This window comes from Anguilla rostrata, chromosome 5 (genome assembly GCF_018555375.3).
Source record: "Anguilla rostrata isolate EN2019 chromosome 5, ASM1855537v3, whole genome shotgun sequence".
NCBI lineage: Eukaryota > Metazoa > Chordata > Actinopteri > Anguilliformes > Anguillidae > Anguilla > Anguilla rostrata.
The window spans coordinates 41066244-41091122 of NC_057937.1; the positions used below are offsets into that span (position 1 = coordinate 41066244).

General features: G+C 39.8%; 1 protein-coding gene across 1 annotated transcript; it reads left to right on the top strand.

The window, feature by feature from the left end:
- Positions 1–1883: 1883 nt before the first annotated feature.
- On the top strand, positions 1884–10669 carry LOC135255284 (actin, alpha cardiac muscle 1-like). The gene is made up of 9 exons (XM_064336237.1): positions 1884–1992; positions 2898–3048; positions 3599–3727; positions 4166–4276; positions 4652–4736; positions 5279–5440; positions 7091–7282; positions 8182–8363; positions 10331–10669. Exons 2-9 carry the CDS (start codon positions 2920–2922, stop codon positions 10472–10474), a joined length of 1134 nt encoding a protein of 377 aa, XP_064192307.1. The 5' UTR covers positions 1884–1992; positions 2898–2919; the 3' UTR covers positions 10475–10669.
- The last annotated feature ends 14210 nt before the right edge of the window (positions 10670–24879 follow it).

Below are 24879 nucleotides of genomic sequence, written 5' to 3' on the forward strand. Positions count from 1 at the left end.
TGTTGACCCAAAGCGTACAGAAGGTCCAGGTTTCAAAGTCTGATGAAAATGCAACTACCTTTTTTCAGTATGTATGGGCCCAGAGGGTAAAAGTAAACATATTCTGAATTTACATTAATTTCAATATATTCTATATTTTGATAATGGCCATTTATTCTTTTTGTATATAGGCAACATTTACCTTTTAATTACTTCCATAAACTGTAAATACAGCATTAGTTTCTCACACAGCTCACAGCAGCACAGGAATGATATTAGGAATGTCACCACATGTCTCACTGGCCCCCTCTAGAGCTCCCAATGGAGATCAAGGGCATATGCTTTGGCACCAAAGACTGGTTTATGGAAGGGATGAAATCACACCCAGGGGTGTATTCATCAGTGGATCTTTTTTTTTTTACAACCTCTTAATACTTCTTTTGTGAGCATAAAATAAATGGCGACAACATCAACAAGGAATTTAAGATTCACAAAGCACTTGGGTCCAGGTTTCAGGTTGCAAATGGACTTCTCATATATATATATATATATATATATATATATATATATATATATATATATATCCAGTATATACTGTATATACACACATACACACCTCGCTTTTTATACATAGCCCCCCATTTCAGGGCACCATAATGTTTGCGTCATATTAATGTTATGTAAATGAAAATAGTCATGTTCAGAATTTTGTCACATATCCTTTGTATGCAATGACTGCTTAAAGTCTGTGATCCATAGACATCACCAGGTGCTTCTTCTCTGGTGATGCTTTGCCGGTCCTATACTGCAGCCATCTTCAGCTTCTGTTTGTTTCAGGGGCTATTTGCTTTAAATTTTCTCTTCAGCATATGAAATACATGTTTAATTGGATTCCAGTTTTTTCTCCTTTGTTGCTTTAGCAGTATATTTGGGATCATTGTCTTGCTGTAGGATGAAGTGCAGTCAAATTACTTTTGAGGCATTTGCTTGAATTTCAGCAGATGCTTCTATTCACTTCAGTATTCATTCTGCTGCTGCTACCAGCAGTTACATCATCAGTGAAGTGTACCAGTTCCTGTGGTAGCCAAACATGCCCAAACTATAACACCCCCACCACCATGTTTCACAGATGAGGAGGTGCTTTGGATCTTGGGCAGTTACTTTTGACCTACACACTTTGTTCTTGCCATCACACTGTTACAAGTTAATATTGTTAATTATGGTGCCCTGAAATGGGGGGCTACCTTATGTACAAAATGTGCTGTAATTTCTACATGGCAAGACCAAAATGTATAAAACTTTTCTTTAATAAAAGCTGAGAATGTGCCCTTGAACCACATGGGACGTGTTTGATTACAAATCTAAAATTGTTGAGTACAGAGTCCAATCCAAAAAAACATTTGTCCTTGTCCCAAATGTTATGCTTTAGTACTTACCTTGATTTCCTTTTTCATTGACTTGTTGACTACTGCCGTTACACACCTTCCCATATCTTGGTGGCGCATGAGTGTGCAGGAGTATTGACCACACCTATTGCAGGGGGTTTGAAATTTCCTTTGAAGGCATTCTGGAAGCGGTGGCCTGTCGGAATGTCTCCCTCACAGAAGCATCCCGTCTGAATGACAGACAAATGGACATACCTCCATTATGACTGATGCACAAAGCCTTATTTATAGAGCACAATGCCGCTGGGCACCCGAATGCCTTTTAGCGCAAATGTGCTGTCAACCCACCTGCCCCCAATAGGCCATTCAACTGCCATGTAATAAATTACCGCCTAATATTAAATCCATACAAAGGCTGTACAGCCCATTTGGATGGACAAATTCCAGTTCTGTTGGAAGGTGGGGTGGGGGAACCTGTCTTTTCGTCTCCTAAAAAGGGCTGATGTTTTGGAGGTATTCGCTGGCCTGTGTCCTGGGGATTCCTTTATAAATATGGAAGCCAGGTGAATGCTGGCTTACTCTCTCAAGGGAGCGACAGCGCACGGGCCTCCTCTCCTGCTCTAGAAGGGTGAGTTTAGCCCACATGCCCTTCACTTTATTTTTGAAAAGTCATAGCATTTTTCCATGGTGGCACAGCATGGTAGGAATATGAATGAACTTCTCCAAAATCACTCAAAATGCCTGTCACTGAATTAACAGATGAACACCCACACAAACCCAGAGACATGCATGTATGCATTCACACATTCACACGCTATTTCAAATGATTTCATAAACCTATCAATATTAAATACGTTGAACACATATTATATTGCATTAGAGCAAATTATTTTCCTGAAACCTTATTTTTCTACAGATAATTGGGTTTTGCTGTGATTCTGTATATTTTCCTTTAATTTATGTGCTGGAGTAGAGAATCCACTTAACGAATACATCTAAATAATGTAAAAGTAGATCATTTGATTGTTACCTCATTTTTTTCTATTTAATATTGAAGAAAAAAGTTGTGTAAGTTGAGTGAAATGACAGAATGTTATGCATTCTGATTGAATTGCATGATACTTTGTGATTGAACTGAAATTGAAACTCATTGTGCTCGAGGCACGTCTCTTATAAACAAGGAAAATTCAATGGCACTTGATTGCTGTGGGAGTGTCCTTTAAAAAAAGTCTATGTATTTATTTTATTGAGAAATCTTAATACGTTTAAACTGGTTGTATTGCTACTTGTATGTGTGCATCTGTGTGTGCATGTACACACACGTTTGTGTGTGCGTGTGTGTGTGTGTGTGTGCAGAGGTGAAAAGTCCAGGGGTCAGGAAGTACAATCCTGCCATGTGTTTCTTCCACTCACTAATTAATTCCTACCTGGCAAAAGAATTGTGCAAATTAGTAAATCTGCGTGATCTCAACAAAATACTGGGGTGGACTTCTATTTTCTGAACCTAGATTTTCCACCTCTGTGTGTGTACAGGACTACAGCTGTCTTAGTGAAGATGTGTGATGAGGAGGAGACCACTGCCTTGGTGTGTGACAATGGCTCAGGCCTTGTCAAGGCAGGCTTTGCTGGTGATGATGCCCCCAGAGCTGTATTTCCCTCTATTGTTGGTCGTCCCCGTCATCAGGTGAGCCCCTATGCCCGAGCACCCTACCTCCTCCTCACAATGGCTACCATGATAAGCCACATCATTCATGTTCATCCTTATGATAACTTGATATGGTTATCAGATCAGTGTTATAATAAATGTGACTACTTCATTTGATGCTGATTCTCATACGCATCCCACCATATAGCTCGGGATGTATTCTGTACTGCAGCCCACAGTTAAGCTTGCATAGAATTGAGCCGGAGAAGACCACAGGGTCACTAGAGAGTGATCGAACGTGGACCCCTTACCGGCTGAATCCTCCCGCACTCTGAGTGACACAATTGCCAATTGCGTGTTGTCCTATAGAGCTACCAGCCACACTCAGCACTAGCATGGTCTGGACTCAATCCAAGACCGTGAGGCTCATCCATAAACCACAGAGTGGTGCCTTAACCGAACAAGCTTGCCAGCAGCCCCCTACCGCTGTTATACATTAACTGAAAAAATAAAACAATCAAAATGGCAATGGCTATGAGATTAAATGTAATTGTAGTCTAATTTTTATGTTAACTCTTGGCTCCATTAGGGTGTGATGGTAGGTATGGGGCAGAAGGACAGCTATGTTGGAGACGAGGCCCAGAGCAAGAGGGGTATTCTGACCCTAAAGTACCCGATTGAGCATGGCATCATCACCAACTGGGACGACATGGAGAAGGTACACAACCCTGGCTAGAGATGACCAGCAAAAAGTCAGTGGAATAAAAACATGCACCTTCATTATAAGTGAATGTGATACATATGGGAATCCCCCCATGGTAATCATCACCATGGCACCTTCTGAACTATCACCCCTTCTCTGTCTGTTATCCTCTGTGTTTACTCCCTGTCTGAATGAAACAAAAACTATGGGCTGGCCTGTCTTCTCCCCTTAGAAAACGTGCATGTTCACAAAAACAGAATTATATAGCACAATTGCCACTTGTTCTTTATTTTGTAGAACATGACATTTCTAGATGGTATGAGAAAAGGGGCATTTATGTTAAAACAGGGCCGAAGCACATGGGAGAAACAGCTACCAGACTTGAATGCAGGACTCCCACCGTCTTTTTTGTACCTGTTTCATGTTGGCCATCTTTGTTCTGCCTCCTCAAAGATCTGGCACCACACCTTTTACAATGAGCTGCGTGTGGCCCCTGAGGAGCACCCAGTTCTGCTGACAGAGGCCCCCCTAAACCCCAAAGCCAACAGGGAGAAGATGACCCAGGTGGGCCACATCTACACCATCATCTTTCCCAGATATCACCAGGGTTCACACTATAGATCCTGTATAATCAATATCACATATTTTTACAATCAAATATTATTCATTTAAATCGCACATTATCATTATATTGAATTGCATAACAGTCTTTAGCTTAGCTTTTCCACATTCATATCAGAGATACAGGTACAAATTGAAAAATACCATTTTCAAGGGTACAATGACTGCATTCTACCCCTGACAAACCCTTTGAACCCTTTATCCTAGACATAAGTTCCCTGAATGATAATCCAATTTGTGGCTTGTCTTCTGTATTTTAGAAGAAGAACTCTTTTGATTATTACTCTAATGATTATTTTACGTGACCTGTTTTTGTAGATCATGTTTGAGACCTTCAACGTCCCAGCCATGTATGTTGCCATTCAGGCTGTTCTGTCTCTCTACGCCTCTGGCCGTACCACTGGTGAGTCTGTTCAGGTTAAGAAGCAAACTCTATGAGGGGATTTGCAGGGGATTTGACAGGAGATAATTGTTTTTGTCTGGCTTAACTTGCCTGGTTACCTCCAGCCTGCTCTAATGGTGTCACTTCTTTATCCCTTTAGTGGTATTATGTATTCCAATGAGAGCAGCTGTTTGTCAGATAGTTTATTGTGAATAGAGATATATTATATGCTGTCAAATGGTTAATAGTGTGCTCTTACATTATATCAGGAATCATGAATGAAGTTCTTTGCACAAATTTAACAAATGAGCTATTACCACTTTCCCAGCCGTTGGGAGCTCCAACAATAATGCAGGAACTGTTTCCCATGTACATTTATTGCATGTGTAGTACAGTAACTTAAAATATTTGGGCTAAATAATAAAAAAAGTAATGAACACGTGAGAAACTGCTGTTAGACACAGTTGAAAGCGCTTTAATAGTCTTTGATAGTGTTGGTCAATGAGACCACCCCTGTGTGTGTGTGTGTGTGTGTGTGTGCGTGTGTGTGTGTGTCTACGCAGGTATTGTACTCGATGCTGGGGATGGTGTGACTCACAATGTGCCCGTATATGAGGGCTATGCATTGCCCCACGCCATCATGAGGCTAGATCTGGCTGGCAGAGACCTGACTGACTACCTCATGAAGATCCTGACAGAGAGAGGCTACTCCTTCGTCACTACTGGTAAGACCCATGTCACATGACCAGCCAGGCCATAATATACTGGAGTTAGTTCTTTCACAAGATGATTTATCTCCAATGTCAATATCTACTTGAGAAGATATATAGTCAAAGTAAAACAAACCATGAAAAGAGTCCAAGCCAATAATTTTGTACCCCAGGGATTCATGGTTGACACACTAGTTATCTTGGCAAATAACAGAGCCTTTCCGTACACTGAAGTCCATAGTTTGAAATTAAAATACCAAACTAAAGACCAAAGTGCTTTTTGCTTTTAGTCTCTGATCTAGAAATGTATCTTATCTAATACCCTTAGAAACATCAAAATCCAATTAACCTGTACAATTAATGTTTCCTGGTCTTTTTACTGATCTGAAGTTGGGTTGCTGATTTCTTACTACTGATAAAGCCTCGAAAGAAACCAATCATTCTGTACAAACGGACGGGATTTATAGGGCCAAAACACAGGCAAGAAAAAGGATTTATTCAATAAGCCTGAAAGTTTAGAAGCTTCAAACAAATCTTTGCCTGATTTATGACAGATTTATAACAAAACTATTTTATAAATCCCCCATGATCATCCATTGCTGTGCATTCACTGTATAGTCAGTGGAAAAATGTGAACAGATTTCATCTAAAGCTTGAAAGAGCTTTGTGTCCTAAGTTGTTAAGTTGTCATAGCAGAATTAATTAATAACATAATTTATATGGCACCTTTAATCCTTTTTAAGTGGTCTAAACGTATGCAATATGCAAAAATAGCTGAAGAGTTTAGGGCACTGCAGTGGACAAAAATTGAGGTGCAGGGCTTATTAGTGGATGTGCCAGCTGGCCTTTTGGGTGGTCCTGTGACTCAGGGAGGTGGTATTCTGGGATCTGGTGGCATGCTGGTGTTCTGCCTGTAGTTGAAGTGGCAGCCAGCTACATATTTACTTGCAGAAGATTTGTAAATCAAGCAGTGTTTCCACTGCTGCTGCATTCTGTCATTCAACTAGGGCACACACACATGCACACACACACAAATAGACACACACTCACACACACACACACACACAAACACACACACGCACACACACACACATGTACACGTAGACAGGCACACACACACACACACACACACACACACACAAACAGCATGAGAGAAAATAATTTTGTTGCTTAAGACCATGACAGGAGATATGTGCGTATACAGCACAGCCTACTGGTAGAAAGGCTGAAATATACTGTAGATGTTCCGAACACTATTTTGTCAAACTTACTGTTTATGGGAAATTCAAAAGAAATTCAACAGAAACTCTTATGTTTAGCCGTGCTTTATTTCAAAATGAACTTGCCAAGATGGCACTCGTGATCCACACACTGTGAGCTGGTTCAAAAACAGTATTCAAAGTGCATATTATAAGTATATATTGAGTGCAAACACACACCCTGGCTATAAATCTGTCCCTGTTTTCCATCATCATGAACCAGAGCTTTCCAAACACTTTACCTGATACTCCACCATGCTGCACGCACCTGTAAAAATCTATGAAACCTGCTTCACTGTAGTCCTTTGGAGCCAGAGTTTGGCCCTTCCCTCCACTGTTGTTGTACTGCACGTGACAATACCTGGATGAAAATGACTGGGTATCGCTCTAACTTTTTGTCCCTCAGCTGAGAGAGAGATTGTACGTGACATCAAGGAGAAGCTGTGCTATGTGGCCCTGGACTTTGAGAATGAAATGGCCACCGCTGCCTCCTCCTCCTCCCTGGAGAAGAGCTACGAGTTGCCTGATGGCCAGGTCATCACCATTGGCAACGAGAGGTTCCGCTGCCCCGAGACCCTCTTCCAGCCCTCCTTCATTGGTCAGTCCACCATAACATTATATCATATAAAAATTGATTTATATTTGCATGATATTATATGTCATTATTAATGCTTTATTTCCCCCCTGTTGATTCTGATTTTTGGGCTGAGTTTCATCTTTAACAATTGGATTTTACCACTTAAAATAGTTAATTATATTATCTGACATTTTGATCACAACTTCATCTTCAACAATTGGATTTCACCACTTAAAATAGTTGATTACATTTTATCCTGTATTTTTCACAGCTCAATACTAATTGTCTCAGTTTCATGGGTACCTTCTAAATATCAATAATGATAGCAGTAACAGTAATCATAGTAATTTCATACCAAAATATGCTGGTAAGGTATGGATAAAATCTCCTTAAAGTATGTGTGATCTGATAGAATCATTTGTAGTATCTGTCACATGACAGGCATCATTAATCCTGTGCAATAGGGCAAGGACCTCTCACAGCACTACCTTTTTATAGAGCATGTTTTTATTGTTTGAATCAAGCAGTTAATGATTCCTCATCACTTTCTGTTAAAGCAGCACAGGTTAACCAATTAAAGCAGATGAGTTCTCCAGTTAACATTGTGGGTGAATGTACTACATCAGATACAGTAAGTCTTAAAAAAAAATACTACATGAGTTCTGGTAGGAGTTCTGCTAACTTTCTCTATGTGCAATTAGCATATAGTTATTCTCATTTTACACACTCTGTTATCCATTTATATTGGTACTTTTGATGTGAAATATCTTGCTCAAGGATGTAACAGAAGTACTTTCTCTATAACCGTTGGAAGAATCCTGAGCCTCACCTAGCAACAAAACTACTCATATCTTTTCCATCTACTCTCACAAAGTACATTTTAGTCAGGTTATAATGATATTAATTTGTGTCATCCCCAGGTATGGAGTCAGCTGGTATTCATGAGACCACCTACAATGGCATTATGAAGTGTGATATCGACATCCGGAAGGATCTGTACGCCAACAACGTGCTCTCCGGTGGTACTACCATGTACCCTGGTATTGGTGACCGCATGCAGAAGGAAATCACAGCTTTAGCGCCTAGCACAATGAAGATTAAGGTACAGTATTGTAAACACTCGCCTTAAACTGATTTACATATTGAATACAGTGGATGTCAGTGGATCAGTAGGGTCACTATTCCCATTGGGAAAGACTCTGAATGACTTACATAAATCTCACCTTGCAATTCCAAACCACCTTGAATCCTCAGATTATCCCAGTAATCAATAATAAAGTTTCAAGTCAGCCCTGCAGGGTACATTATGGTTCTTTAAGATAATTACTTGCCTCATCTTCTTAAGGCACTTTTCCAGTGCATGGGTGGGCCCCACAGCCTGGTCTTTGATCTAGACTATGCCAGTACTGACTGTGACCAACAGCCTTCCATGGCAATGCACAGTTCTATGCTCTAATGTTGCCCAGGGATGACATGGTCTCATCCTGCTCCTGCAACCCCCTGCTGGTTGATCAGAAACCTACAAGTTTGCCTGTTGGGTTTCACATTGTGCACCTTCCTCTGTGTGATGAGAAGCAGTGGCTGACACTTACACTAAGTGTTGCGAAAACATGACAGTATTATTTAAGTAAAATGTATGGGAAGAGTTTTCCTTTGGTTGCATGACATGGACAGCTCTATAATGTAAAATGTCCAGAGCTTTTCGGTTGGTATGTTAATTTTCCTAAGCCATATGCATGGCATATGTATGAGTGCGTGTATACAAGTTTATTTAATTTAATGTATTATTGTCTGCCAAAACACTGGTATGTTATCTGGTATGCCAATAATATGTCGATGGCATGGTTGTGCAATTCAATTTCTCAATAGCAATGCTGTAAGACTGCATTCTCATTACATTGCCCACATTCTCAGTCACAACTGTAAAGGTTATGATTTAGCATAGTTCAGAAATCAAGATAAATCACCAATAGCTCTATCTATTATCGAGGAAAACTCACTTTCCCAGTCCACAAATTGTTAATATTTCAGTAGAGAACCAAAACAAAAACCCCACTAAAATCATTCATCTTTCTTTGAGACTAAAATAAATGCAATCACAAAACAAAAAAACAGCAATATTGATCTGTGGACATCGCTCTACCTTTCACTAAAAGAAAATACATTCCAAAAAGGCCAATCGATGCATATCAAAACTACGTTGAAGTTGATCAGACGGATTACTCCCCAGAGCAGGGGCAGACCGAAGCAATCCATAACCAGAAGTAATGCACGCAGCCTGATGAGGCTGAACTCACCGGGGTGCAGCGCGCAGGCACACAGTTGAGTTGCGAGCAGAAATAATTGCGTGGCCTACCTACGCCTCCTCGAGAAGGCTGCACATCTTGGGCCCTGTCCCCTGCGGCCAGGAAAGTGTGAAACACTGATAATGAACCTTTTCAGTTTGTGGCTGTTGCCATTGGGGACTGAGCTTCCCGGATGAAAATGAGGCCCAGCTGCCCTACTTCATGTGGGAAAGGTAGAAAAATAAGCATAAGCCAGTGATATAATTTGAGAATTGTTCAGAAGAGAGGCAGAAGAAAGAGACAAAAAAATGTTGATTCATCTCACCAAAAGTCAAACCAAATGAGCTGGTTACCATGACATTGTGGGTCTCGAGAAGGAAAATGTTATAACGAGATTATGACCAACTAGTCTTGTACGACTGTGCTAAATTCTGTAGAAAGGTAAACACAAGCAAGAGTGAAAACTGCAGGCACAGTTTTATTTGGATACAGGGTGGTGCAATGACATGAGAGTACCTCAGCTCACACCTCAAATTTTTGATTTGCTTGCTGACAACACAATGTAGGGCCGACAGTAAGTTTCATCGGTCCTGGAGGGTTTACTTGAAGGTACGATACTCTGCGCCATCTGTACTTATACTCAGAATTGATCACACTATACAACAATGCAAATATGTTTATCATCCCAGCTCTGCCACATTGCCATGATATTAACCTGATGTATGGACATTGTATGATAGCAATTTGATTTTTTGAAGCTGACCAAGGCCTGTCCCTCCCACAGATGATCGCTCCCCCAGAGCGTAAGTACTCCGTCTGGATTGGTGGCTCCATCCTGGCCTCCCTCTCCACCTTCCAGCAGATGTGGATCAGCAAAGATGAGTATGAGGAGGCGGGGCCTTCGATCGTTCACCGGAAGTGCTTCTAAACCCCGCCCTCCCTCTCCCTTGAAGACCCGCCCCCTCCTGGAACTCAGCTGTTACACGCTCCTTCTCTTACAGTCTCCAGTGATGATTTTTCAGTGGTCCACTCTTGGTGGTTTGCCCTCACATTTGTTCTCAGGCACTCGGTTCCTGTTGTACATGCCCCTCACAATAAAGTCCACTGCCCCGTGTTATGGTCACATGTCATCTACTGTGTGCTGAGTAGTTTTCATCAAAGTCAACGGAAGGAGGATAAAAAAGTACAAGGATAATATATATCATGTTCATGGTAAATGACCAATCCACACTAAATTTTCCATAATAAAGTCAGTAAAAGAAGCAATCGGATGATCAGACAGTATCATTAGAATGAAAATGCCCTCATATAATAAAGGGCTAAAATAGACTGAATTGAATAGATTTATTGGCTAAGACTGCCATTAAAAATTTTGTAAACATTATATTGAATGAATGTAATTCATCTAATACATGCAGCACAAAATACTTTGCTATATTGCTATTATAATGTGTATAATGCCTGTTGCTATGGGAGATGTCTAGCTCTTGTAACACAGACAACTGACAGCACATCTAAGAAGAGAACAGAAAATGACAACAAAGAAATCTAATGCTTAGATGTATTGCAAACACGGTGCAGAACCATCATCCTTTGACAGGACAAATGTACCCAGTTAAACTCAATACGTCAGGTACAGTAACAAGCCACACTGCAGGAAAATGAAGTCATGTATCCTGAATTAGGCCTTTCTTATCAGTTTTAGCAGCTGTAAAATTAAACCCAAAGGATATTACAAATTTAAATTTCAACTCCGCTTTTCTCATCTGCCCCATGGGTACCACATTACCCATGATGGGAAATCCACTGTATGGTTTTCACAGCTATAGTTCCTCCAGACATCTCTTCATCACAAAACTTCTTCTGACCTAATAATTTTCTAATTATCTAACAGGGTTTCATTCTCTCAGTCTCAAACACAATACATGACTGCATGAGTGATACACGAGACTGTACAATATCTGTATTTGCATTAGCGAATTTTAGACCTTGGGAATATACGTAAGTTAATGTTTAGCCTTTCCATTAAGGCTGCTTCACATAGTGTCGGCTTGTGTTTATGAAGCTGGGAACTGTTTTGGTGCCTGTGGCCAGTCCCAGGTGGGGCTGGGTATAAAAAGCACCGCAACAGTTCGGTTATAAAATAACACATCTATGTCCTCTCGGTGCTTATTATTTATTTACTTGTGAGGATGTAAATTATAGTGAAATCAATTGGTTCTGATGTCCCTGCTGCTTTTGATATGTCTTAATAAAAGCCAGTCTGGCACAGAGAGATCTGGCCTTACCTTGTCAGGGGTCCTAAATCAACAGTAAATGGAAGACTCCTGCTCCTGTCCAACAGCTGCGCTCTCATTGGATGCCCTGTTTTATGGCACCAATTAAAAAATTGGGGAGACGACTTGAGGGGGAGGGTGGGCTGAGAATATAACTTGGGGGGCCTCACTGTTTTCCTGCCTCTAACGCCAGTGTCTAAGGAATTCTGCTTGCATTTGTATTTGGCAACAGTGATACACTTTAGCCCTCTGTAGGTTGTGAGTTGTGATCATGCTTACATTCAGACTGTGCTCATCTTTATTGGCAGGGCTATACAGCTGTTACTCAGAATAGATTAGTCACATTCTCCACATTTTAACCCAGGTACTGAAATGAGTAAGAAAGAAAGAAAGAAAGAAAGAAAGACTACATAGTATTCAGTATGCAATGCACCTGTAAGACCAGAAGGTGGGGGCATTGAATCATGATGCAACACCATATAATCTAAGCAAGAGTAGCATAATATCCCTACACGGAAGGGAAGAAAGAGAGAAGTAAGCTTTTCCAACACATGGGGATGTATTTGAATATACTGTAGCTGTTTTGCACCAGAGTATAAAGTGATTCAAAACTGACTGTAAGTATTAGTAAGAGTTAGCTGTTCTCATTTGTCCACATAGAGTACACAGATACTTTATCTTAAGTTGACATGCTACTCTGTAGCAGCCCAGATTGAAATCCATTTACTCTAAAATGAGACATCCATCATTGTAAAGACTTAGCAGTCTATGAAGAGGCACTCAATGAGATATTAGCTACATAACTGCTCCCCTGATAGTGTGATAAACAGCAACAACCCTCCATAATAGATCATTGCTTTTGTCGTACATTTTGATCTGTTTTGTTCTGTTTTACAAGTGCTGAGTGATTCATCTCCAGCTACTACACAAAAGTCAATGCTGTGGCTCTAATAATATTGTAATTAAAGTTTTTTTTTCTTGGACTTGTTTATTTTGTTTAGAGAAATCTGACTGAAATGTAAAAACTTGACAAAAAAGGATTCAGCTGAAAAAGTTCCCTGTTTAGAAAACTATGAATGAGTTTACGTGTAACAAATTCATGGCTAGCCAAGAGAGGAGGGTGCCTTCAGGTCTGTGTTAAGCCGCGTTTCCACCGCAGGACCTTTACCCCGGAACTAGGAACCTTTTGAGGAACTCAGTGCGTTTCAACCGCAGGAACTAGGGTCTAAATTAAGTTCCGGGGACTTTATTTTACCCCCAAAAAAGTCTCTGCTCGAGGGGTAGTACTTTCCAAAAGTACCGGAACCTTTGAGGTGGATCGAAAGCGCTGAAAATTTCTGGTTGGTCGACTACTTGCAGTGTTTTATTTCAACCGCCATTTTAAAAAATCGATTAAAAAGCCGCAAACCGATTTATTTTCATAATAACTTGAAATCAAACTTGTATGTTAGGTGGTGCAGTAGCCTACTTTTGGTTATAGCCTGCCAACGTCTTGGAATTATAACATGTGCTCTTCTGTTCTTTTCTTGTTTTAGTATTCGTTTTATAAAATGCTAAGCATTCGTGCTGGGACATATTACGTACCAAAACATTCAAACGGTTTAATTCGGTTGCTGAATATTTTCTTCTGGATTTTCTTTGTTAGCCCGTTGTAATTGACTCAAACGTTTGATACAGTTATGTGAGGTATGAGGTAGTTCTGCGTAATTTACATTGGTGATACAGTAAAAGCAAACTGGAAATCACCTTCCGCACTTTTTGTCAGGGTAAAATAACAGGTTAATTCTAGTAATCGTCCCTTTTGCTTTTTCAGACTGCCGTAATTTTACTCTGCCATTCTTCAATTCCACAAAAAGACCAGGAAGACTATGGACTAATTTATGGTGCATGGTTCGCAACTGGAGGGCACACTTCGCTGCTCGGCTAGCAGTAACTTTGAAAGAAAGCAAACGGTGGCTGTATCACTGCTAATTTAAATTTTCATGCAAGTCAGAGTTTTCGTTCTATTCTTGTCATTTTGCAATTAGCCTATATGGAATTGACGATGAGAAAGTAATCAATTCAACAGCAAATTGTTTACAACGTGTGCATGTTTTCTGCTGTTGTTGCCAGTTATTTGTGGAATGTGAATGCATTCTGTCGCCTCGGATGTCAAGACATGAAAGTGAATGTTCGCATAAAAACATAATGAATGTGTTTGAGAGGATATATAAAACAGTTACAATCTGACTATTGGCCTGTTATATCCTATTTGTTGCATAACAACGGTCCAAGTTCAACTACCAACGACAGTTTTGCTTGACAACGGTAAAATATGCCCAAACGGCCGCGGAAGAATATTTCAATTTCAGGTGATTAAATCGATACAAATCAATAAATACAAAAGTAACCATATATAGTCATTATTGGTAACGCGTTGTATATAAGTGGAATAAACCCCTCTGGGCTGTCCCGGTTATTAGAAAATAATGTAGGCTACTTCGGTGGTAGTATGGGGTTACAGAAGAAATCATAGGACAGATGGACCGACGACAACTTCGCTTTTTCATACGTCAGTGAGTTAATTTGCCTAATCTTCGCGGGACTTTAGACCGCGGTGGAAACGCAGACAACAATGGGCTGAAGGAACCTTTTAGTTCCTTGAAAGTAGAAACGCGGCTTTAGAGGCTCAGTTCCTGCACTCTTTGACTCTAGTTCTTGCACATTTCACCTGATCCAAGGTATAATTTGGGGGCCATGGCACACTGTACACTAAGTTGTGGCCTATATCACTACGTGACAAGAAAACAGAGCAGCGCAATCTAGGACAGAGAGAAGACTCTGCTATATTCCCCCTGCTTTTCTCTTAGCCCAGATGTTAGCTGGGCTGCTTTCTGTCCGCTCGTATTATGGTTAATCAGAGGCCAAATAGGAAGGGATTGCTATATTAGGTGCCTTGAACTGAACTGGGCTCTTCCAGCATCTGCCATGGAAGAGACTAGATTAAAGGTAAGCCAATCCCCAAAAAATATTTTCTCATGCGTTCAGTGTCTTTTGTATGTGAGCTAATGATTTTCGGAATTTGTCCCGGTCCATGTGAAAGGTGTTGCTAAAAACCTAACATAGTATTACAGTACTGTAGTGTGGGCTACTGTTCACAGAACTGGGCTTAAATACTTAAGCAAATGACATTGCTCCAACTCCCAGGTGTGCTGCTGTTTACCCTTGAGCATTTGTCTAAGTGAATATTCACATGTATGACATGCAAGCTAAACAAGTCTCTCTGAGAGGAAAAAATATTATTGCTTGTTTATATGCACATTGCCTTTGGTGAATAATGATGATAATGACACTGCTTGTTTACTTGTGTTATCATATCAGCTGTTTATGTGGACCATGCTGTACTATTTGTAATCGTTTAAATACATGACGTCCTTTGCAAAAGAAAATTATTTGTTTTGAGTTGCTCAGCGTAGCAAGTGTTTATCTGGACTGCAAATGTAAAAATCGCATTATATTTCAAAATCATGATTGCTCTAGCATTAGTGCGAAGTACAGTCAGTCACACTTTCTGAAAACCTACAAGCTGGCACATTAGCTACTTTCATCAGGCCATTTGAAGTATTCAACAGGAGGTCAGTCTAACTACCATGGCACTGTGCCCTTTGAGTACTGTGTCTTTTATGTTAGAATCTGTCAGTGAATTGGCCTATTCTTTTACTCTATAATTTATATTTAAATTTAATTCATGTGTTGTGATGGAAAGGTCACAGTTCGTTGGCTGCTTTCTGTGATATGCAAGGACAAAGTGCAATATTAGCAGTTGGATTGAATGTCCCTCATACGTCTATCTAAGCGGTGAAGGAAGCACAGAGCACAGCATCGATTCCAATTATAACACCGACCTGCCTCTGCGGGACCGGTATTGCACATGGTTTTCACTGTGCCTGCATGAGGCACACTTCAAGGGTATGATGCCATACTTAGTCCTGCAGCTGCCGATGACCCACTTTCCATTCGCCAAAGGAACCAAAGACGAATGAAGGTGAAGAGCATCAGAGAGGGCGTCATGATTAATTGGTCGACTCGCTCTACCTTTCCCACAGAAGCACGCAAAAGAGAGGAGGAAATCAAGAAAAATGACAGCGACGAGACCACTCCTGTAACATCGATTTGGCCATAATGCGTCAGACTGTTCGGGGTGTTTTTTTAAGATGCACATTTAAGACAGAAGTTGATCAAAGGGTTAACCAGAGCATATTCATTATAATGAAAAATGACTAATTTCACATATTTAGCTCATGTATTGCACAAAGCGGGCAATATTGCTGGTTGCAATGGATTTGTACAAACTCCTTTTTAACCACATCTCAGGTATTGCAGGAAACATCTCCTTAATCAGTTTGTGCTGGTTTGAGTGTGTGAGTGTGTGTGTGTATGTGTGTGTGCGCATGTGCATGTACATGTGCATGTATGCGTGTGCATGTCAGGGAGGGGGGCAGGTAGATAGAGTTGATAACTAGCAATCTGTAGAGACATTCATTCTGTGAAACATCTTTGGAATTGCATTGCCTTGGTATCACATTGTTACCCTACTTAAGGACATTTTAGGCAGTTGAGTTTTGCTGATGTGTAGAGATGGATGGATAGATCGATAGATAGATTATAGACTGGGCTAGCTCTAAAAACCTCCAGCTTGTCTGTGGTGGACTGCCCTGTGGATTCACTCAAAGGCCAGTCATTAGTGGGGCAGAATCATGAATAAGAGAGCAGGATTCTCCAAGCACTTTTAAGTGTTTGGTGTGTTTTCTTTAGCATTTGGGAAAGATGCAACTCTCAAATCCTCCGTGCCTGTCCTCATTATCTTTTTTTCATGTCCTATATAATGTCCCACTTTGCAATTAGGTCTATATTTAATACAGGACTTGGCAGAGAAATGCAAGTGCTGGGTAACCGCAAGTGCTCTCTGCAACTGTCATACCATTCATCTTATGATTTCTTCTTTTTCTTCCTCCTCTTCTTCTTCTTCTTCTTTTTCTTCTATTTCCTTTCATTTACGCTGCTAATATGTCATTACACATTTATATACCTAGGCCATTCCAAAAGTATATTCCAGTTGTTTCTTTGCTTTTCCTGTCCTATCTCATGCTATTCTCACTTCCAAAATTGACTTTTGAAAAAAGTCCCAATGGAGGCTTCTGCCACCATCTCCTGTGTTTTCCTTTTCCTTCTGGTTTTTATTCCCCCATCAGACTTTTATCAGTGCAGTTACTGCTACATTTTGGTACAATGTCTTGTAATACTGCATCTCTTCTTATAAATTCAGTGGATTGTCATCCCTTTTTCACTAAGTAATTGTGTTTCTGCCTTCAACCCAGCTGTGTTAACATCAAATCACACTTCTCTTCTCCATTCCATCTCCTCACAAGGATACTTCAGATGCAAGGACAATGTGATGTCTTTGCTATTTCTATGGTAACATGTGATTTAACAACAGGAGAATTACTTAAATGCAGATCAACTGCAACTGCGGGATGAAAAACCAGCTGAGCTCATATTGGGTATTAGGGCAAAACGGCTGGTCTCAGAAAATCACACTGACAATCACATTTTCACACTTTATTTAGACATATAGAACAACACTTGCTCTCATAACATATGATTAATTTTTGGTAGCGCCATTTAGTCTTAATGCATTTCAATTGTGGGACCAGTTGATAGTGAAGTGTCCTATTGAATATAGCTCAGAAACAATCCTTATGATTAAATACATAGCTGAAAGCACTTATTAAATGCAGTATGCTTGTTCTACAATTTTCACATTCAATAGACTTCTCCATTGATTGCCTTGTTAATCTTGGTAGCTTCATACATCCATTATTACTTGGATTATGAAGGGTGCTTCAGATTTATGTACACATAAGGAATCTTCTTTGTCTGTGACAAATCTCACACAGACAATGTATACGAAATGGTCTGTGTTAAATGCATATAAAATAAATTATGTGCATGATGACAAAAGCTCACATTTACTTACCAGCAGGCACCCAGTTAACCCTTCCTGAACACTAAGCAATACTTTAATGCAAAGGTGAAAGGCAGTTTCTCAGTGTTTGACCTGTTATTTGCATCTACTGCAGAGAATAACCAAAGTGCAGTGTGCTGTTATTGAAAATTGCATGCAGGTGTATATGATATACGGACTGCATTTATATAGCGCTTTTATCCAAAGCGCTTTACAATTGATGCCTCTCATTCACCCATTCACACACACACACACACTCACACACCTTCGGTGATAGGCTGCCATGCAAGGTACCAATCAGCTTGTTGGGAGCAATTAGGGGTTAGGTGTCTTGCTCAGGGACACTTCGACACGCCCAGGGCAGGGGATCGAACCGGCAACTCTCCGACTGCCAGACAACTGCTCTTACCTCCTGAGCTATGTCGTCCCCAGCACGCAGTTGAAATAAATGAAAAAGGTTTTTAAAGCAACATTAAAAAACAGTAGAATAGTAGAGCATTTTCTCTGTTTTGTGTACATTTCCATCCACAGTTTTATTTTCTCCTAGTCTTGAATGTACTTTAGCACCCATTGTTTTTAACTCAGCAGTCAACCAGCTGTGTCATGGAATCATTGAATTCGTGGAGCACACTTTATGTGCAGTTAGTACATAAAGACCCCAGATGCTCAAAGAAATTAGTTGGTTTTCGCTGATGAGGCAGGCCAGCCTACTGGAACCTCATCCCCCCCCCCCCCCCTTACGAGCCAATTCTGTGCCAGCCGGTTAGCTTCTCGCAACAGTTGGCACTGCCAGCTAGGATTCAGTATCATTCAGTGGAACTATAAAAAAGGTGTGCTGTGATTATTATGTCAAACGTATCTCAATTATGACACTGTTTTACGTAAATGACCCCTGTAGTAAATGTTTCCCTTGAAGTCAAATATATGTATGTGCCAATATATGTATTTCTTTAAATTACAATGTAATTATCAGTTTCCTACTTAAACTGGAGGTAATAATGAAAGTCCATTATTCCAATTTTTTATCATCACTTCTCCAGTTTGGTACTTCAGCGAGGAAATTCAACGAAAAACACATTTATTAACAAATTCTTTATGGAGGGGGAGTATACATCTCCTGTAATCACATATGAGCTATTCCATTAACCCGCTTTTCCCAGATACAGTAGCAGACTGTTATTTACATACTAATGAAATAATGCAACTGTTGCATGACTCACAGAGCCAGGAACTTACATATGCTGAATTCAACAGCGGGGCTTTCCTGGCGGTTTCCTCATTGACACAGATGTGCACCTCCTAATCAAATCTGAACAGATTGTCTTGTGTTGTCTTGGTCTCACAGGCAATTATTCAAGAGGCTTGGTGAAGAGACAGGGAGAGAGGTTCTGAAGCCCGAAGCACTCAAAAATCATTGTCCTTCATAATAACACAATTTATTGAACACTCCAGTGATGCAAAGTATGAATTATTTACTCTACTTGTATTGCAGAGAGTATTTGCAGTACCATGACTTACCCTTTTATGGATGTAATTTGTCAGTTATTGGTCTTATTGAGTATTGGATAAATACCAATACCATACCAAAACACAAAAGATGATTGTGTTTTTTCACATTTCTTTCCATATGAAATGCATAGAAATGCATAGAAGATGGATGCATTTCCATTCCATTTCCATTTCCATTTCCATTTCCATTTCCATTTCCATTCCATGCAGTCCATAGAAGATGCTGTCTCAACCTGTTTTTAATCATCTTTACATCAATTTCAAATCAATACATTTATCAGATACATAAACATGGCAAATGGAGGTAGTTCAGAACCGTGAAATATTTGTAACTTTGAAAGTGACATGAAAGTAAACCAATGTAGAATGTGTGTTTCTGAATTTGTGTGTGCGTGTATGCATGTGCGTGCTCATGTTGCACAATGTCCTTTTTTCCTTTCAAAGGTTGTAAGACCAGGACTTGTGTTGGAAATAGAGTGGGCATAAGTGAGACTGGGTTAGAGGAACAAGTACATATTCCCCTCCCTCCTCTCAGCATGTGATGAGAAGATTGCCCCGTTCTCACCTCTGCATGACATCTCAGCTATTGGAACACATTTGCGGCGTGTCTGATAGATCTGGTCAGAGGCTGCTCTGATTGTGGTCAGGATGACTGAAGCACATGAGGGTCAATGCAACCCATATCCTTTCACTGTGGGTTCCTTGCAGAGCCGGATCTAGGAGGGTGGGGGCGGGGGGGCAGGGGGTTGCTCTGCTCTGCTCCCCAAACTTTGACCATTCACTTTGAGAATAATCAATTATTTTGATCATTGACACTATACTTTTTTCAAGATGATATTACTCGCTTTATTTCTTACTCTTTCTCTGCTCAGGAGGCAGAGCCAATCATACAAATTCTCTGTTTAAAATAGCAAAACAAATTTTAGACATTACCTTGGTTTGAAAAGGGCTTGCTGCTTAGTTGGTTAAAATTGTCCTGAAGTTCAGTGTAGTAGCTTTAAATCTCAACAAAAATAGTTCCCAAATTAAAAATAAAAGTGCCTCATGCTTACAACTTACTCATGCATAGAAAGCAAGTCGTGAATTAATTAAAACGTGCTAAATCTAGGCCTGCTGTTAAAAGTATTGATATCAAAATGAGGCCAAGTTCCAACAAACAATATTGGCTGTCTTCGCTCACACAAATTAAACAAGCTAGCACGGTAGCATTCAAAGGATGAACAAAGCCTGTAAACCATATGGCACACACTGCGCAATGAACCAAAATCTGTGACTGCCATCACAATGAGAACAGTCTAGAACCAGGGCTGTTTCCTTGGTAGTGCTTCAGTCTTTTTGAACACAGGCAGCTTCTCAAAGTCACCCCTGGGAAGGCTCACACATAAACAGGAACCGGACACTCAGTCTCAACCTACAAAACACTGAGGGTTATTTTTGTTTGTATCTTTCATAGCGTTGCATCAGAAATTTTATTATATTTTGCTAGTATTATTTGTGATGTTTCAAGAAATTACTTTTAAGCATCGGTACCCATGCATGTATTCATAAAGAATACTCCTGAAGATCTATTATGATCTAATACAACTCTGAAAATGTAAGTCTATAAATTAATGCATGTTGTAAGCATTGAGACGTGAAGGCAAGTACTTGCCTTTTTTTTTTTTTTTTTTCTTACAAAAGGTAGCCTCTGGCCTGGGAATCCAACTCACACCCTTACCAGCTACATGGCCACCTCTGTCAAGGAACTTGTTTTAGTTTGTTATTTTAGTTTGTTGATTTAGTTTATTACCTGTGAACCCATGAGGGGGAAGGATGAACCATTTTGTTAATATTTGTGTGGGTGTGGTCATTGTGTGTGAGGGACAGAGTGAAAACCGGTAACTGCCACTTCTCCCTTCCAGGGAAATATGGAGCACGCCGGGGGCCAGGGGAGAAAATTTGATTGCTTCCCAAATTAGTAAATTGTTCCCTTGAATTCAGCCTTGTACACAATTAAGGTACACTAGCTCTGTTGGCTCCACCTAAAATTATTCAAGTCAATGGAGGACCTCCGTAAAATAGTAGAAATGCAACACCCCTGTTGGAATATGGCATCCTTGACAATGCAGCGGAGGGTACGTTGGCAAAATACAAACTTTGCGTTTGGCAGTGGGCCGGTCAGAATCTGTCATTTTCACAGGAAGTTATGAAGATGATGAAAATTTTGACGGTTAATTGGCTTTTGAATAGGTTATGATTATGTGTGCATTAATTGGGAAAGTCCCGAAATGAGCAACTCACCACACTCAAGGTGTGAATTGCAGACTACATAGACACCAAAATTGCAGTTTGCTGCTTATCTTCACTGACACACCCCCACCTGTGCCTCTCTCCTTCCCATTTCAGCACACAGGGAGTCCTCACATTACCAAACGGGCTCAAGCGCATCAAAATCCAAATGGCACTTCACCAGTGTGACGGTTGGCCACACACGCCATGCACTGCCCAGAAAATAGAGCCCTTAAAGTTTGGTTAAAAAAGGTTAAAAGTAATGTACTTTAGCGCAGTACAGATGTAATCGTGGTGGGCACATGGGTTGATACTGCTTTGCTGTGAATGTTGTATGCAGATATAATGAATCTCATTCAGTGCAGGTACAACACAGGTATGTAGCCAGTGCACATTCTAATACAGGTATACGTGTAATGCAATATATCGAAAAATGATGCTGTAGAGCTATTCCTATTACTTTATGATTTTACAATATGCTGTATGGTTTTTATGGATGTTAACTGTATAACTGTTATTTTCTCAAGGTATTATTATGTATTTATTTTATATTTTATTTTGTATCACTTTTTATATTTGGATTATTGGGGAAAATCCCTTGCTGATAGAATGGCATTGTATACAATAAACAACTTAAACAGTTAGTGAGTTTTTCTATCAAGCGCAAATACAAGGGGACAGAATGTAATCATAGCTTCAGCTGTAATTTAGATTAAGAGACATGTAATTAATGTTAAGAGACATTGTGAACTCTGTAAAGTATGTGGCAAGTGAGGAGTACTTTTATATTGAAAAATATGTTCTTTGCTTATAATGTTTCCTAATTCTAATTTCTCCTAAATTTTTGGAGTAGTCTATTTCCACAATTCTTAGAATTTCTGCTCACAATAGAATTTTCTTGCTCTGAGAAGCTTTATACACATGACCCCAGACCTGCAGGTGCCAGACAGATATGGTTGGGAACTGGATTTGATGATCTCAGTAATATTGACAGAGCTTGCAAAAGGCAAGAAAATTCAAAGGAGCATGTCAGTCAAGTAGGCTTAATTGCATCAGTAGGCTGCACAACTAAGCCTACTGCACAGAATACAGTTTGAACATGCAAGAGATGGTGGCGCTCATCTCCAAATGGCAAAGCAAAACAAAATGGTGTGGAAAAATAGGGCAGAATCTGAAATGTCTGATCAATGCAACCTTGTTGCTGAAGTGACAAGATCTGGCTTTTCAAAGGCACAATGAGAACAAAAAATATAAAAAATAATCTGACAATAAGGGTCTATTGAAATGTATTAATTGTAGATAGTTTTAAATAATCCCCCCGGCCACCTCAATTTTACAACCCTTCATTCATCACTGATCTATGTGGATAAAGAAATTACCAATAATTAAGCATGTTAAATTCTGATTATTTGAGACCATGAATGTGCAGCTGATTATTTAGGACCATGATAGGCAGCAGTATTTTGAAATGCTGTACAGGGAATTTTAGTTTCTGTTTGAGGCAGTGGGAAACACAGAAATTACAATTTATGGCAGTTATGTAACATTTAATTACACAGAAATAGTATTACTAACAAAATGGTTTGCAGCAGACTGAGTAGAGGTATCTTTAAAAAAGATGAAATGAAAGCGGTGAATGCTGTGTACACAGTTCATATGAAAAATAAAGGTTGTAAAAGCACTGATTAAGTCTGATCATGATCTGTTGATTAAATCTCTTATGTCATTGATGTTGCTTGATGAAATCATGTCCATATGAAGAGAGGCATCTTCCTGCATCAACAAAGTTAGTTGCAATTGACATGTGTTGTATTTCATTTAGAGTAAATATTTCTTCAGTTGTATCCTGGAATTCACCCAGTGACGTTGCAGTGCCATTTTCGTCTGGCTGAAACCTGGAATCAAGTCTAGTGCGTGGGTAGTCACACCAAGCCTGTACATTTGCTTGGAATCCAAAATCCTGACAGCATTAGTGAGTTGGTAAGAAACAGCTTATTTTTAAGTTGATCAGGCTTGTAAAAGGTGAATTACTCTGTAGCTTCATTCAATGATTTGACACATCGGTGGTTAATTATTTTGTCTGTGATGTGCCTCTGCTGAGCCAATGCATGGTATTCATTCGTAAGCAATGTTTAGTCGAGTAAAATGTATATGAAATGTACACACGTTAAATGCATTTGACTGACCCGTTTGTCGAATTCCCTGGGACCAAAGATATGCTTTCAGTTATTTTGATAAGTTCTTTAATATTGATTTTATGCAAAACAGCGTTTGCATGCAGACACTTCTATCAACGCTGGGTATTTAATGGAATTTCTCCACCATTCATTATTGTATGCTGTTTAAAAGATATACATGATTTGAGACTATACACTATTTTCAGTGGAATATTTTCGTTTATGAATGCATCGATTATCATGAATAATGTCCAGCAGCCACTTAAACCCTTTTTTCTCCTTCTGACAGACAATACCCCATTGATGTTGGACCTTGGACCTTAAGTGATGTTAGTTCATTTTTTAATAGTTTGGCTACTGTTGTCATCTTTTTGTGAATTAAATTAAATTACAAGTGGTGCAAAATAAATTTAATCTATCTGTGCGGTGTGACAGGCAGATACTGTTGCACGTGTTGCACTCGAACACATGCATTTTATCATTTGTGTATTTGATGTTCCATTCGCGTTCACTTACCTTCCTTTCATTCTTGCTATATTAGGTCAACAAATTGTTTTTCGAAATGTAACAATGAGTCACTGAATAGTTATTTGACTCTGCTGTTCAAGTGGTGGCTCTAATAATAGACATTTATTCAGCTGTGGTACTAATGTCTGAGCATACTGAACTTTCCGCATTATGAAACAGCTTTACACCTTGGAAATGATACCAGTCTATCACAGAACCATTACCCCTTGTCCATATCTTTCCATGTTCACTGCCCCATTCAAGTCGTTAATATTACTTAGCTTGGGGCTGAAACCACACATCAATGGATTCAAGGACAACACTCGTTTTTGGTTGTTCTTCACCAACTTGACAGATTGCATGAATTTGTCATCATATTGTAGGGATCGTGTTTGTTAGGCGGGATGACATCACTAGGACGAGCACTGTTGCAGGATGTTGCACCTTGCAAAGGGAGCTGGTTTTTTGTTGACTAGGTAATGTTGACACAAGGTTCACTTCCCTTCTAGGACTGGTCAGCTCTTCACCTCAACGGTCATGTGTTCACCACACAAGTGTTCAGTAGTGTGGATGCATTCTTGTGAGATGGGAG

What these genes read in the sequence shown, in the direction of transcription:
- LOC135255284 (XM_064336237.1), top strand. Translation starts at nt 2,920, where the DNA reads ATGTGTGATGAGGAGGAGACCACTGCCTTGGTGTGTGACAATGGCTCA. An exon ending in TTGGTCGTCCCCGTCATCAG is followed by an intron (nt 3,049 to 3,598) that starts GTGAGCCCCTAT and finishes TGGCTCCATTAG; the next exon opens with GGTGTGATGGTAGGTATGGG. An exon ending in CTAGCACAATGAAGATTAAG is followed by an intron (nt 8,364 to 10,330) that starts GTACAGTATTGT and finishes TCCCTCCCACAG; the next exon opens with ATGATCGCTCCCCCAGAGCG.